Below are 13,561 nucleotides of genomic sequence, written 5' to 3'. Positions count from 1 at the left end.
CGGTCGACAACCACACCCACAACGACAGCAACGTCGCCGACACCGCCGGCCCGCCACCACGCTCGGAACGAACGGACCTACCCGCTCTTTTCCGACACGCCACACGGACCAACCATGAGCAGGGCCCTGCTGCGCTCTGCCCTGGGGCTTCGAGCCCCGATCTCGCGCCTCGCCGCGCCGGCCGTCCCTCGAGCCACCCCTTCTCCGTTCTCGCCAGCCGCCGCCGCCGCCGCCGTCGCGGCCACGACACCCGCCCTCACCTCTGTGCGCCTCTTCAACCAGACCGCCCAGCACGTCGAGCCGTCCCAGGACCCGGCCGTCCTGCTCTCCTCCAACCCCGCCTCATCCTCACCACGACAACAGCCGCCCCAGCAACCGCAAGAAGCGCAGCAGCCCGCCCAACCACCCCGCCCCCTCTCCCCCGCCGTCCGCGCCCTCCTCCCCGTCCTCGCCGCCCAGCCGGGCCACTACATCCGCATCCACATCCACGGCCGCCCCTTCCTGGTCACCGAGGGCGACTCGGTGCGCCTCCCCTTCCGGCTGCGCGGCGTCCAGACGGGCGACGTCCTCCGCCTCGACAAGGCCTCGGTGCTGGGAAGCCGCGACCTGACGCTCAAGGGCGCGCCCTACGTGGACGAGCGGCTCTTCACGTGCCGCGCCGTGGTGACGGGCGTCGAGTCGGAGCCCATGCGCGTCATGATCAAGAAGAAGCAGCGGTGCAGGCGGAAGAAGCACGTCAAGAGCAAGCATCGGTTCACGGTGCTGAGGATCTGCGAGGTGAGGGTGAACGGGGAGGTGGCGAATGAGGCTTGAGAGGGTGGAACGAGAGAGGGGAGGTTGGATGCATGGATGCATGGATGCATGGATGCATGGACGGAATAGAGGGAGATGAAGGAGCATGGGTCGGAGGACGATGGCGCGCGCGTACACACGCGGTACGGGACGGCAAGATGAGGACAGGAGGATGGGATCTCTACATCTCGGTCCTTCGTGGGGCCGGTTGCCACCCGCAACCTCGGGAGAGAGCCGAGGGGAACTTTGGTGTGTGGTTTCACCCTGTCCGGCTGCGAGATGTGGTGATCGGCGGACAAGAGAGAGAGGGTGGCTGCAATCAGGCACATGTACGATGAGAGATCACGTATAGTAGACATGTATCATATGGGTTGCCATTGTAGACAGCAACCAGACGTTGAGCCTGCTTTGTGTAACATGATTTCCATCATGCTGCTCTTCCACGTCCCACTGGGGGAGGTGGCTCACCATCTTTGCGCTTTTGCTTTGTCTTGGGTAAATCGTCGTCTTGATATGATACCGCCCGGGACTGGGTCGATAGCATGCTCTTCTTGTCCTTTCACGTCAAGTCCATCCTCCAATGTCCCTGTTCAGGCAAGGCACGGGAACCAAGTCGAGTCGTGATCTCAAGAGCGGAAAACCAATTGCATTCAAACACCCGGGGTATCTCTCTAGAAGTCATACCAATGTTCATATCCTCCACTAAGAATACTGTACCCCTCCTCCCTCTTGAATGTGTCCAAAATAGAACAGGATCCAATTCGAAACCCCGAAAAAAAGCCCAAACTCCTTGCTAAAAAAAAAAAACCCTCTCCGGCCCCAGATATAAGGATAGGGTATAAGAATAGCGGAGGCCTCTCCTCTCAGAACCATGTTTTCCTTCCAACCCATCAAGCACCTCAAACTCCATAAACTCCAACCCAAGCGTGAAAGCGTCGAGTTACCCAGCGCCAGCCCGCCCGAAGCCAAAACACCGAACCAATCATCACACCCCCCCCTGCTTTGAATCGCAGCGTCCATCCTCCCCCACTCCGCCTAGCGTCCGATCATCCGGACCTGCTCATGTCACTCCACTTCTGACTTCCTCCCCTTCGGACCCTTATGTGCCGCCAGAACCCTCTTGCAGCTGGCCCAGTAAGCCGGCGCCCACATCTCCAGCACTTCCTTATCCTCTGGATTGTCCATGCGCATGCGCTGCACCACGTTCCAGATCACATCCTTGAGGATGTCCTTCGAGATGGGGATGACCTCGCCGTGATCGGCAGCCTCGAAAACGGCGGGCGACAGCTCCATGGGATACAGGAACGGGTCCGTGGGCGACAGGAGCTCGTCGCACGTGGGCCGCATCGAAGAGTCGCGGTCGAGGCACCGGCGCATGGTGCGCAGGAGGCTCGGCGGCACGCGGATGCCGTCCTCGGTGTGCGTGGGGAACTCGATCTTGTGGTTCCAGTCCTTGATGGCGGCGACGCGGGCGGCCATGTTCTGGATCTTGGCGAACGGGCACTGGCCGTAGACCATCTGGTACAGGATGCAGCCGAGGCTCCAGACGTCGGCCGCCTTGCCCAACTTGTAGTGCTTGGGGCGGTTCAGGGGCGGCATGTGGGAGGGGCCCTTGCAGGCAGCCGTCATGGCGTATTCATTAGAGTCCATGAGCGACTCGGGTGACATGTAATTCGGGGTCCCTATTTGCGCATCCCGATGGACATTCACCGTCATGTCGGTTTGGATGGCATTAGCGATGCCAAAGTCGATGACCTTGAGCTGACCCTGGGCGATGACGAAGTTGGCAGGCTTGAGATCGCTGTGGATGATGTCCCTGGCGTGCACCGCCTGGACGCACTCGACCATCTCCTTCCACCAGTAGCGCACGAACACGGGGTCGAACCGGTGGTCTTCGTCCATGCGGCTCTTGAGGAAAGTGTTGAAGTCGAGCTCGCCGGCTTCCAAAACGAGGCTGAGCACCTTCTTCTCCACGTTGAACTCGTGGTCGATGAGCTGAATGACGCGGTTGACGCCGGACAAGCGCTGCAGAAGGTCGATCTCGCCGCGGTAGCCTTTGATGATTCTCTCATCCAGGCCCTCCAGGGAGACGCGCTTCAAGGCAAGCAGCTTGCCGTTCTCGGCCGCGACGCGGTAGACCTTTCCGGATCCGCCACGGCCGAGGGAATCAATCCTAGTGTACGTCTTGCCGTTGACGCGAATCAGATACTGCCGCTTCTTGGCGGCTTGGGCCGTGGTCGAGGCGCCCGCGGCGGCCGTGGCGGTTTCGGCAACCGACATCTTGGGAGGCGGCGGGGGAGGCGCAGGACGCTGAGCCACATGAGCCTGCTGAGCTTGAGCGGCGGCAGCGCTGACCGGAGCAAGGGGGTGGGCGGTAGGGCGATGGGTCGAGATGTACGCAGGAGGATTGGCGGCGCGAATGTTGGAGGGGATGACGGGGGCCACGATCTCCGAGGGAGCATCGTTTTCCTTGTCCTCGCTGGTCGGCTCCGGCGCCGCTGGGCTGGGCGGCCGGATGGCCAGCGGACGATGCTCGTACTTGGGCTTCCTCTCGTGGACGGGAGTCATGAAGGTCGATTTGTGGCGGCGAAGCGCGGCCCTGGCGATGTCGCCGATCGGGCTTCCAGAGCCCTCGTAGTCGTGGTAGTCGGGGTCGACGGAGGGAGCAGCTTGCTGTTCCTGGCGAGCATAGGGCTGCTGGCCCTCCGGCTCCTGACCGTAAACAGCGGGCTCGGCATCTGACTGCTCGGCATCCTCCTCGCTCTGCCTGCGGCGTCCGCGGCGCGCAGGACCCGACAGGAAGCTACCCGGGGTCGTCCCAACTCTCTTGAGACGATTCGTTGACTGAGCATGGGCGGCCGAGGCCATCGTCGGAGCGGCGTAGTGGCTGCCGCGGGTCTCACGCTCGGTGCTGCGGGGGGCGGCGCGGGACCGGGCTTCCGACGACCCTCCCGAGACGACCTTGTGGCCAGAGGAACTCACAGCAATGCGCACAGTCCTGACCGGGACGGAAGGGGTTTTTTGCTCGGCCTTTTGAGGCGTCGTGCGGGACGGGGCGACGTCCTTGCGCTCCTCGACGATGCTCGACCGCTTCTCACGGTTCGACGCAGAGAGCGAGTTGCGGACGCTGCTCCGGTGGTTGCTGCCGGCATTGAAGCTGGAGTTGAGAGCCGAGCCGGCGACGTGGTTGGTAGACAGCCGCACGATGCGCTTCCTCGGGGCGGGGCTGGTCTCGCGGTTGTTGGCCTCGCGGTTCTGCTCGGGGGATGTGCGGCGAGCAGCCGACGAATCGGCACGACGCCTGGGAACAGGGCTGCCCTGGTCGACTTGGGCAGGCGACCGGCGAGGAGACGAGGCACGCGCCCTGGCCGACTCCTGGTCGCCACTGGTGGGGTGCGCGGGTCCTGGGATTGAGCTCTTGCGAGCCAGCTGACGCGAAGACGGGCGAGAGATGGGAGACGTGGGGCGAGATGATGCCAGGCTGGTCCGGCGCCAATGGGACTCCTGGTCACCATAGATCGAACGGGTGGGCGCTGGAATCGATGACTTTGGCGACGAACGCGTCGCCGCCGTAGGCGAGATGGGAGCGGCTTGCTCTGAGCCATAGCGATCGCCGAGCAACGCCTTCGTCAGAGCACTCAACTTCATAGGGTGAAGTATCTCCAAGTCGGATGTGCTATCGTCAGCAGTGTACCGCCTTGGCTCGCGGGCGGGGGCGGCCGGCGCGACGTTCTCATCGGCTTCGCGGCGCCGGGCTTGTCTGGCCGACATCCGGCGGCCAAGCGAGGTGTAGACGCTGCCGGCGCCTCCGGACGACGCGGCAGGGGCAACCATGGTGTCGGCGGCTCCTGAATCAAGCCGTCAGAAAACCTGCCGAAAGAGAACGATAACAAACCCCCTTGTGCTCCGGCGGCGGTCGCCTTCTCGGGCGTCAGTTGACGTCGAGAGGCGTGTTGACACGTCCGGGGGGGGTCTTGCTCGATCGCGGGGGCGCAAACGGCCGCGGGTATCAAAAAAGTCGTGGAATGGGCAATGTCAATGTAGCTGAAGCTAAAGCGGCAGGCAAAATGAAGCAATTGCAATGGCGTTGTCTGGGGCGAGTCTGATGCTTGCTGTCCTGCTGCTGGATGCATGATGCATGAGGAAAGAAGAAGGACGCGACATGAGCTGTGTGAGCAAGCTCTGTGAAGTACATGGGCGGGACCCACTTTCCGCGGGACCACGTCGTTCCCCTTTTCGGACGCGTTGGCACGGTAACTGAGTTCTAGCCAGGGGTCTCCACCAATCATCATTGCCGAGGCCGTTGGCGGATGTGGGGGGATGTAACTTCAGGAAAGCGGCCAAATTGAACAAAATTGGCAGAATTGATGCGGTTTGCAACTGCAATGCGCATCTGAGCCGCAGGATACCAGCAAGATTTAGCGTGAAAGATGGTGGCCTGCCGTGGAGGGATTCGGATGTTCGGAATGACGATTACGCTGAGACAAGGAAGACGGGCTGCGCTTCGCAGGAAAGCTCCCTCTTGTCAAATGCAAAGGCTCTGTCGAGCCGATGCGTCTTCACGTTGCCCCCTCCGCAGGACAGAGACATTGCGGGATCCTTGAAGCACACAGAGGCCGAACGCTGGAAAGCGGGCGGGTCGTCCACGGCTAAGAACCCAGTGTAAGCGCGGCCGTGTGTTGCGGCAGCGACCTGGACACATGAACGAACCCCTACCGAGGAGGGGTCGATTTGTTCCCTTCGTCCAGCCACAGAAAGAAACCCCAGAGTAGGCAACGGCTCGCCCCCTCTCGAGACACAACATCACAACGCAGCGGAAAAGTCACGTCCGAAGAAACCTTCGCATCAATTGTTCCAAGCTATCAAGCGCTGCAGGCCAGTAGCAGGGCTGGGCCCCTGATCCCTGCAGCGATCCCAACCATTCTCTGAAAGCCCCAGCAAACATGCGAGGAACGGCGCAGCTGGGTGGGCGCGCCTTGCTCAGGTTTCTCCGGAGCTGCCCGTACCAGAGCTCTTGTTGTTTTGGCGACCATGGCGGGGCGCTTAGTCGAAGAGGCCGAAGCCCATATCCTCGTCGGACTCCTCCTTCTCTGCAGCAGCATGTCAGCAATGTGCAGCAAGCCGTGGGGATCTTGTTGACAACGTACCCTCCTCCTTCTTCTCCTCCTCCTTGGGGGCCTCGGCCGCGGCGCCGCCAGCGGCAGCACCGCCAGCAGCAGCACCAGCAGCAGCACCGCCGCTCGGGACGGAGGCGAGCTTGGCCGAGCCGTCGGCGATCAGCTGTAGAGTCACACGGGTCAGTTCATCGCTCTTGAACCCCGTCCCAACAAGAGGATTCGAACCTGGTTGATGTCCTTGCCCTCGAGCTCAGAGAGGAGCTTCTCGAGGCGCTCGCCATCAGCCTCAATGCCGACGGAGCTGAGGACGCCCTTGATGTCGTCAGCCGAGGGGCTGGCGTTGCCAGCGAGGCCGAGGAGGAGGTAAGCGGCGAGGTGCTTCATTTTGACGGTCTGCGCGGGGCGGGTGTGTTAGTCCATGGTCAACGGTCGAGGCGCCAAAGAATATGAACCCTTGGAGCGAGGAAATCAACGTCGTAGGGGGTGGGGGGACTACTGACTTGAAGGAGGTTGTAGAACTGAGAGGTCAATCAGGTTTAACCGCAAGTTGGGCGGAGAAAGACTCTTCTAGTTCTGTCGTCGGTGGTGATGGGCGCAAGGTTGCAAGTTCGCGGGACCCGATCGATTTATTTTACAAATTTGGCGATTGTGAGCCCGCAATTTTCGGACCCACAAATCACCTGATCCGGCAAAACTTAGGGCAGGTTCAAGGCAGAGGCAGCTTGACGGCTGACATAAGCTGCCAAGGCTTTCGGCACTTTTGGTTCGGAAGAGTGGGTCGAGATGGGAATGCTCCCGGAATCGGCCACATCTCTGATCCGAAGCATCCCCTGAGGCTTGCCTTGCGCGTTTGCTTGGTGTCGTAGGATTGGGCCAAGACTGTGGGTCCGTCGGTGGCCCCTCAAACTATAAAAGCGGCTGCCAGCCACTGTTGTCTTCAAGTCGTTGACAAGAGCGCGTGCCTCCCTTCTTCTCCTTTTCCCCTTCTTTTCCTTTGACGCAGCCGTCCTCCGCTGGTGAAATTCCCGCAGAATCCCGAAAACTCCGGCGAATTTCAGCAACCAGCGCGCCCGATTCCACCAGCCAAGAATCCAGCAGTAGAATCCGGCAGCCAGCGCAAAGATTGGGTGTTTCGATGACTTGGCAGCAAGATTAAGGTGTGAGGCTGGGGAGGGTTTACGCCAAACGCGGAACCAACACACCACCGACCACACGGAATTCTCGATACGATGGCGGTAAGAGCAGACGCCTCTCCGCTGCGCGTTGAAGATGATAGCTGATGGCCCTTGCTCAGATCCTCGATCTTCTCGCATCCATCACCGGCGAAAAGCCTTCGCCGTCGTCATCGACCCCAGCTCCCCGCCCAACTCCCTCATTAGGCAAGCGAAAGGCTGAGGATGACCTCCGCCCTGCTGCCAGCAAGACCCCCCGCGCTGGCGAAGGCGCAACGAAACCATCGTCTTCCAACAACGGGAGCCTCTCGAAACCGGCGCCGCGGCCCACAGACCGGCCCGCGGACCGACCGTCTGGCAACGCGACCAAGCCGCCTTCCACCGCGGCGAGCAGCGCCAACGATAAAAAGCCCCCCGTTTCCAAGGTAGTTCTCGACAAGAGGAAGCCGGATGAGAAGCCGGCGTCTCCTGTCACCAAGCCTCGCCCCGCCGGGGTCACGACTTCGAGCAGCGACAAGGCTTCGCTGGCAAAATCAAATCCATCGCGACCGTCCCCCACGGAGTCCGGTCCGCCAAAGAAGCGGTCGTTTGCCGAGATCATGGCACGCGCCAAGGCGAACTCTGAACGGCGGGAGGCACTGGTCAAGATCCAGCACAAGACAGTCGAGAAGACGTTGACCGCCAAGGAGCGCAAGGAGCTCGCGCTAGAGGAGACGAAGAAGGCAAAGCTGGAGGCCAAAAAGAACGTTGCGGCGGCGCGCGTCGCCGGGGCTTCTTCCTCTCTCCGGGATGCCGCGAAGGCACCACGGGACAGCGCAAGGCTGCCGGCTGCTCGTGCAGGCGCCGCGTCCGGGTCATCCGCCGCAAAGAAAGCGTCAGAACCGCCCGCGGAGCCCAAGAAGCTCAAGAAAGCCGCCCTGGCCACGACAGGCTACACGGGTACCGCACGCCCCCGTGCCCCTCCGCCGTCCGCCTCGAAGCCCGGCGCCTCCAGCCGACCTGGGGATGTGGCGCGGGCTCGTGAACGGCCTCCGCGATACGGAGGACCCTTGTCACGCCGCCCCAAGAGGTACGAAGAGGAGGATGACGACCTTGACGATTTCATAGTCGACGACGAGGAAGAAGAGGAGGCCGGGTACGGGGTTGCCAAACGTTACGAGTATTATTCGGACGAAGATGACTCGGACATGGAAGCTGGCATCTCGGATATTGAGGAAGAGGAGACAAGGGCCGAGAGGCAAGCCAGGCTAGAGGACATGGAGCAGGAGGCCCTCGAGAGGCGACTCAAGGCGGAGAAGGAAGAGCGCAAGCGCAGATTACTGGAGGCGGCCAGGGCGAAATCTGGACGCTGATGGGTGGTTGTGGTGATGGAAACTCATAAGAGCAGCTAAGCATCCGCAATCGGGATGGCAGGATACCCCACGGACTGGACGGGCGGGAGGTGCGGTGCATTTGCGAACATCAGGTTGGGTCATCATTGGTTTTGGGAGCATCCGGTGTTTTCGGCGTTGGCCAGGAAGTATTGCGTAGAGGGAGCCATGGACAGCGCATTGCCTGGGCGTGAAGAGTTGCCTTGTCAGCATGGTTTTCGGCATTCCCCCCCTATTAGTAGTTGTCAATCATGCCTGTTATACACGCCGCACTTGCATTTTTATCGCCAGCGTCAACGCAAGGTTGGGCGCGCACAGCTGGGGTCCTTAGAGCCATCTCCCCGGTCTTTGCCCAGCCCCTCAGCGCTCATCGCTGCCGTGGCTTCTGTCGTGTCGCCGGGGTTCATGTTTGTAGTCGCCCATTCTCGGCAGTTTCCGTCTCGCTCCCCACATGTGACCTTGAGTGCAGATGTCATTTGCCGGCGACGAAGTCCCCGTCGTTTTGAGGTCCTCGACCTCCGGAGGCTCATGCGCTGGTCCTGGCTCGCGCCGGCATGTGGGGCACCAAGCAACCAACCGCCAATCAGAACCGACCGGCAAGGGCCCCACCACATCCTGCCACTTGCCGAGTCGATAAGCTGCATGTTGATTTTTTATCGACAACCTCAAAGCGAAGCAGAGCGTGGCCTGGACTCCCAACGGTCGCTGTCCTTCTGCCCGCTTCATCCCTACTCAACGGGTCCCTTACCACTTGATTCACTACAGCATCATCGTCGCCCAACATGGTCGGTGGCCTTTCCCTTCTCTCTCCCGTGGATGCAACCATCGCTAACCGCTTGTTTTTTTCCCACACAACAGCCTCAGAACGAGTACATCGGTACGGTCCCCCCCTCTCCTCCAGCCCATCCCGGACTCGACGACCCCCTTTCGACATCCTTCGACTGTCGCCTCTCCGTTGCGTGCATGCCCTGTCTAACGTTGATTCTTCCAACCCGCAGAACGCCACCGCAAGCTTCACGGCCGCCGCCTCGACCACGAGGAGCGCGCGCGCAAGAAGGCCGCGCGCGAGGGCCACAAGCAGAGCGAGAATGCGCAGAACCTGCGCGGCCTGCGGGCCAAGCTGTACGCCAAGCAGCGGCACGCCCAAAAGATCCAGATGCGCAAGCAGATCAAGCAGCACGAGGAGCGCAACGTCAAGGGCAAGCCCGCCGAGAAGGAGCCTTCGGACCCCGTCCCGGCCTACCTGCTCGACCGCGCGAACCCGACGTCTGCGAAGGCGCTCAGCTCCCAGATCAAGAGCAAGCGCGCCGAGAAGGCGGCGAGGTTCTCGGTGCCGATCCCCAAGGTTCGGGGTATCAGCGAGGAGGAGCTCTTCAAGGTGTACGTGATCGCTGGGAAATCGGCATGACGGAAGGGGGATGGTGCGTGCTGACGGCCGGATAGTGTCAAGACGGGCAAGAAGATGCAGAAGAAGGGTATGTATCTGCCGTTGGGCTTCCTATGCATCACCGCGGGCCCTTGCTAACATCATCACAGGGTGGAAGCGCGTCGTCACCAAGGTGAGCTTTGGCAAGCATCCAGCCAGCTGCCGCCAAAGAAAGGATACTAATCTGTGACCAGCCCACGTTTGTCGGACCCGACTTTACCCGGCGCCCCGTCAAGTACGAACGTACGTGTCCATCCTCCCATTTGTTGGGCCGCGACGATGTACTGACATGCACCAGGCTTCATCCGCCCCATGGGTCTGCGCTACAAGAAAGCCAACGTCACGCACCCGACCCTCAACGTCACGGTTCAGCTGCCCATCCTCAGCGTCAAGAAGAACCCCAGCAACCCGCTGTACACGCAGCTGGGCGTTCTGACCAAGGGTACCATGTATGCCTACCTACCCCTTTTTTGGATTTGAGGTCATTGGAGCGATTCTAATATGGCTGCAGCATCGAGGTCAACGTCTCCGACCTGGGTATCGTCACGGCCTCCGGCAAGATCGCTTGGGGTCGTTACGCGCAGATCACGAACAACCCAGAGGTGCGTTATTGTCGCCTTCCCCCGAGGCAGGAAAATGGTCGGCTAACTTCCCCATCACCTTGCAGAACGATGGTTGCATCAACGCTGTGCTTTTGGTGTGATTTGGGAAGGCTATGTGGATCTTGAGGGTGGGTTCGCGGCTCGCAAAATGGCGGCATGGGAACGGCGTCTGGTGTTGGAGATGGCTTGCTTCTTGTCAAATAATAGATGCGATTTTGTGGTCCATTTGCGCTGCCTGTGTTGGGCGGATGTGTTGCGGGAGTATCTCCATGCGCGGTGCTTGAAGCGGCGTCTGGGAGAACGGTCTGTGAACAACAACGCATAGGCAACATTGCATACGAACAACCCATTCCCATCTTCGACATCCTCGTGCCATTCTGTGTTGGGTTGTCCGGCATGGCCAAGAAACCTCCCGGGAGAAGGGGCGCTGAAGCTCTGGACGTCTTGACATGCCACAATGCCACCCGATCTCAGCCGTTCAGCTGGAGGTCGCTCAACACAGCCAACGAACCTACCGAAGCACAGCAGAGCCCAGGGTGCCGGGCAAGTACCAGCTGCAGAGAATACAAATCAGCGCCGTTGCTCGACGGAACCTTGTTCACCCCGATGCTCGCTCCAGTGTGCTCCAGTCTCTGATGAAGCTTGCATCTCGCAACGGAACTCATGAATTATATATACGTACGGATACATATACAAACGTCTCATACCCAAGACAAGAAGAAACCCAACGCTGGAAGACGTAATGCCACCGTCCCGCCCCCACCCCCCAACCTCCCCCCCTTCACAAAAAAAGAAAAAAAGAAAAAGAAAAAAGCACAAACATCCAGCAACCCATCAACGCCGGCATGAATGGTATGAATGACCGCACGTACCGCGCTCCCCTGTTCCCGTCCACCAAAGAGCATATCGAAACCTCAGATGCCCGACAGGTACCGTACCAAGTACTGAACTGGAACCCTTCCCTCTCCCAACCCCCTCCTTTCTGCCTCGAGGACGCCGAATTTAGCTTGGCAGTTACTTGTTATGCCAAATAAAGTTCCTCAGCCCGTCCCACTCGTCCGAGTTTGCGTAAATGTACGTCATGCTGCTCCGCAGGCTCGGCTGCAGCTCGGCCGGGTGCCACTTGAACAGGTGCATGACCATGGCCCACGACAGGCTGGCGAACACGGGCCACGCGTGGTGGCGGATGGCCTCGCTCGTGCCCGGGCGCGACACGACGGGCAGGCTCGCCGCGTTGCCCGGCTGGACGGCCAGCTTGGCCAGCGCGAGGACCACGCGCGCAAAGACGTAGATGACGATCTGCTGGCTCACGCTCGAGATCTTGCCGGTGCGCGGGGACCGTTGGCCAAAGACGAGATAGCCGCCGAGGAGGCCGGCGAAAAAGCTGTCGTAGGGGCCTGGAAGGCAGGTTAGTGGTGGGTGTTCCTCTTGCGCGGAGGTGTTGGTCGCCTTAGAAATGGGGGACAAAAAGACAAGAAGGGGGGGGGGAGGGTTCCGCTTGCCTTCTTTGCCCTGGCCCGGGCCAAAGCGCTTCAGCAACAGGCATGTGCCCTTGTAGATGAAGGCGAACTTGGCGAGGTTTCTGGCGTGAATCCTGGTGGCGCGGATGATCTGGCGGATCTTTTCCCGGAATCTAGAGACAGAGGAGGTGGGTGTGGTGAGCAGAAGGCGGGCTAAAGCGTCGCCGAGTCCGGAAAGGGGCACGCTTACGATCCTGATCGGAAGAGCATGATCATGCTGCCGTCCAAGAGTTGCGCCTGTCAGCTCGGTATCCGAATCGAAAGGCCCGCCATGGCAATGCTACAGGGCCATTTGGGGGTCTGGGAGGGTTCCGTACACAAACGCATGCGGGAAGCGCACTTTGGTGCCGTAGACGGCGCCATTGCGGGCGCCCTTGATCAAGGTGAGGATGTCATGGTATTTCGGGTCGAGGATGATGCGCTCGGCGGCGACCTGTGAGCGCGCGACGGTCAGCATGCGATCGTCGTCTCGTGTGTTGACATCAGAACAACAGGAATCGCACCTTGAGGGACTCGAGGGCGGTTGACATGGTGCCTCGGCAAACCGCGAGTCGGACCTAGGAGCAGCAGCAGCAGAGGATGAGAGGGCGGCGCGTCGGGCTCGGGATCGCGTCGAGGCCGGTGGTAGGGGAAGAAAAAAACGGAAAGACGGCGGCGTGTCGATCTATCTCATGGGCGGACGGGACAATCAGAGAAACGGACGGCGGCGCGGTGTGAGCAGCGTTGCGTGTAAGGACGGCGAGGATGGACATGGATGAATTTGGGGAAAACGAAATCCACCCAGCTCGGCTGTGGCATGTGCAAGCCGCGGAGAGTCAGCGGCATTGGCTCGGCTCGGCTCAGTAACGGTGGTTTTGGACTTGGCGGGAGGCTTGGCAAGCCGGGGTCCCCGCGAAGACGGGAATGACGCAGGGGGGGTTGCAGCTGGGGACTTGGAGAGAGTGGGGATGGGGCATGTGAAAAAGGGCCTGGGACAGAACTGCATGAAGCAGCACGAAATCTTTACACCTCATGTGCTCGTGCAACTTGGTGTATACCACCCAAGAGATACGTGGTGTCCGGGTCCCGCCCAAGGCGGTAAAGTATCCCCACATTTGGCATGCGAAAGCACCCAGTACGTGTGGGGAGGTCAGGTACGCAATACATAGGTAGGTTATGAGAGAGCGGCCATGCCTTACGCAGTATGAGAACCCCACCGCGAACAGCGCTCCCAGGACAGGCAGCCAAGTTTCCCCTTGTACGCTGGCTTGTTCTTTAGCAATACCGAGCTGGAGACCGTGTGGGAAGTGTAAGCCATGGCGCATTCATCTGCATGGCCTTCCGGACAGGAAGAAGAACATGCAAGACTACGGTCATACACGATAGTCCGATTGTCTATAGGCACTTTCTCTGCGCCCGGATGACGAGATGGCGCGCATGCAGTCGGCTGTCAGAAGACACTGCCTGCTAAGGTTCTGCAGGTGTCCGCAGAAGACATCCGAGTCGGTGCTGCTTCCTGTCCACCTACATGTGGGGAGGGTTCGGTTCCATCATGTACATACTAGTATGCTGCGACAGCTCCA

The 13,561-nt window shown here is 60.5% G+C and overlaps 6 protein-coding genes across 6 annotated transcripts; 3 read left to right on the top strand and 3 right to left on the bottom strand.

Annotated features, from left to right (window-relative positions):
* Nucleotides 1–114: 114 nt before the first annotated feature.
* Nucleotides 115–813, top strand: VTJ83DRAFT_1948 (mitochondrial 54S ribosomal protein bL21m; the record flags this gene model as incomplete). Its single annotated transcript, XM_071008163.1, has 1 exon — nt 115–813. The coding sequence occupies one exon, from the start codon at nt 115–117 to the stop codon at nt 811–813; it is 699 nt and encodes a 232-aa protein (XP_070868488.1).
* Nucleotides 814–1,857: 1,044 nt separating this feature from the next.
* Nucleotides 1,858–4,626, bottom strand: VTJ83DRAFT_1947 (uncharacterized protein; the record flags this gene model as incomplete). The annotated part of the gene is made up of 1 exon (XM_071008162.1): nt 1,858–4,626. One exon carries the CDS (start codon nt 4,624–4,626, stop codon nt 1,858–1,860), a length of 2,769 nt encoding a protein of 922 aa, XP_070868487.1.
* A 1,209-nt stretch (nt 4,627–5,835) lies between these two features.
* VTJ83DRAFT_1946 (ribosomal protein P2) lies at nt 5,836–6,293 on the bottom strand (the record flags this gene model as incomplete). Its single annotated transcript, XM_071008161.1, has 3 exons — nt 5,836–5,882; nt 5,940–6,072; nt 6,135–6,293. 3 exons carry the CDS (start codon nt 6,291–6,293, stop codon nt 5,836–5,838), a joined length of 339 nt encoding a protein of 112 aa, XP_070868486.1.
* Nucleotides 6,294–7,138: 845 nt separating this feature from the next.
* Nucleotides 7,139–8,433, top strand: VTJ83DRAFT_1945 (uncharacterized protein; the record flags this gene model as incomplete). The annotated part of the gene is made up of 2 exons (XM_071008160.1): nt 7,139–7,144; nt 7,204–8,433. The coding sequence occupies 2 exons, from the start codon at nt 7,139–7,141 to the stop codon at nt 8,431–8,433; spliced, it is 1,236 nt and encodes a 411-aa protein (XP_070868485.1).
* Nucleotides 8,434–9,233: 800 nt separating this feature from the next.
* On the top strand, nt 9,234–10,580 carry VTJ83DRAFT_1944 (uncharacterized protein; the record flags this gene model as incomplete). The annotated part of the gene is made up of 9 exons (XM_071008159.1): nt 9,234–9,236; nt 9,310–9,328; nt 9,450–9,831; nt 9,895–9,926; nt 9,988–10,010; nt 10,072–10,120; nt 10,176–10,326; nt 10,389–10,479; nt 10,545–10,580. 9 exons carry the CDS (start codon nt 9,234–9,236, stop codon nt 10,578–10,580), a joined length of 786 nt encoding a protein of 261 aa, XP_070868484.1.
* A 913-nt stretch (nt 10,581–11,493) lies between these two features.
* VTJ83DRAFT_1943 (uncharacterized protein) lies at nt 11,494–12,529 on the bottom strand (the record flags this gene model as incomplete). The annotated part of the gene is made up of 5 exons (XM_071008158.1): nt 11,494–11,876; nt 11,982–12,112; nt 12,190–12,216; nt 12,317–12,432; nt 12,503–12,529. 5 exons carry the CDS (start codon nt 12,527–12,529, stop codon nt 11,494–11,496), a joined length of 684 nt encoding a protein of 227 aa, XP_070868483.1.
* Nucleotides 12,530–13,561: the final 1,032 nt, after the last annotated feature.

The sequence above is a fragment of the Remersonia thermophila genome, chromosome 2, assembly GCF_042764415.1.
Source record: "Remersonia thermophila strain ATCC 22073 chromosome 2, whole genome shotgun sequence".
NCBI classification, from domain to species: Eukaryota; Fungi; Ascomycota; class Sordariomycetes; order Sordariales; family Chaetomiaceae; genus Remersonia; species Remersonia thermophila.
This window is presented reverse-complemented; position numbering and strand designations above follow the sequence as displayed.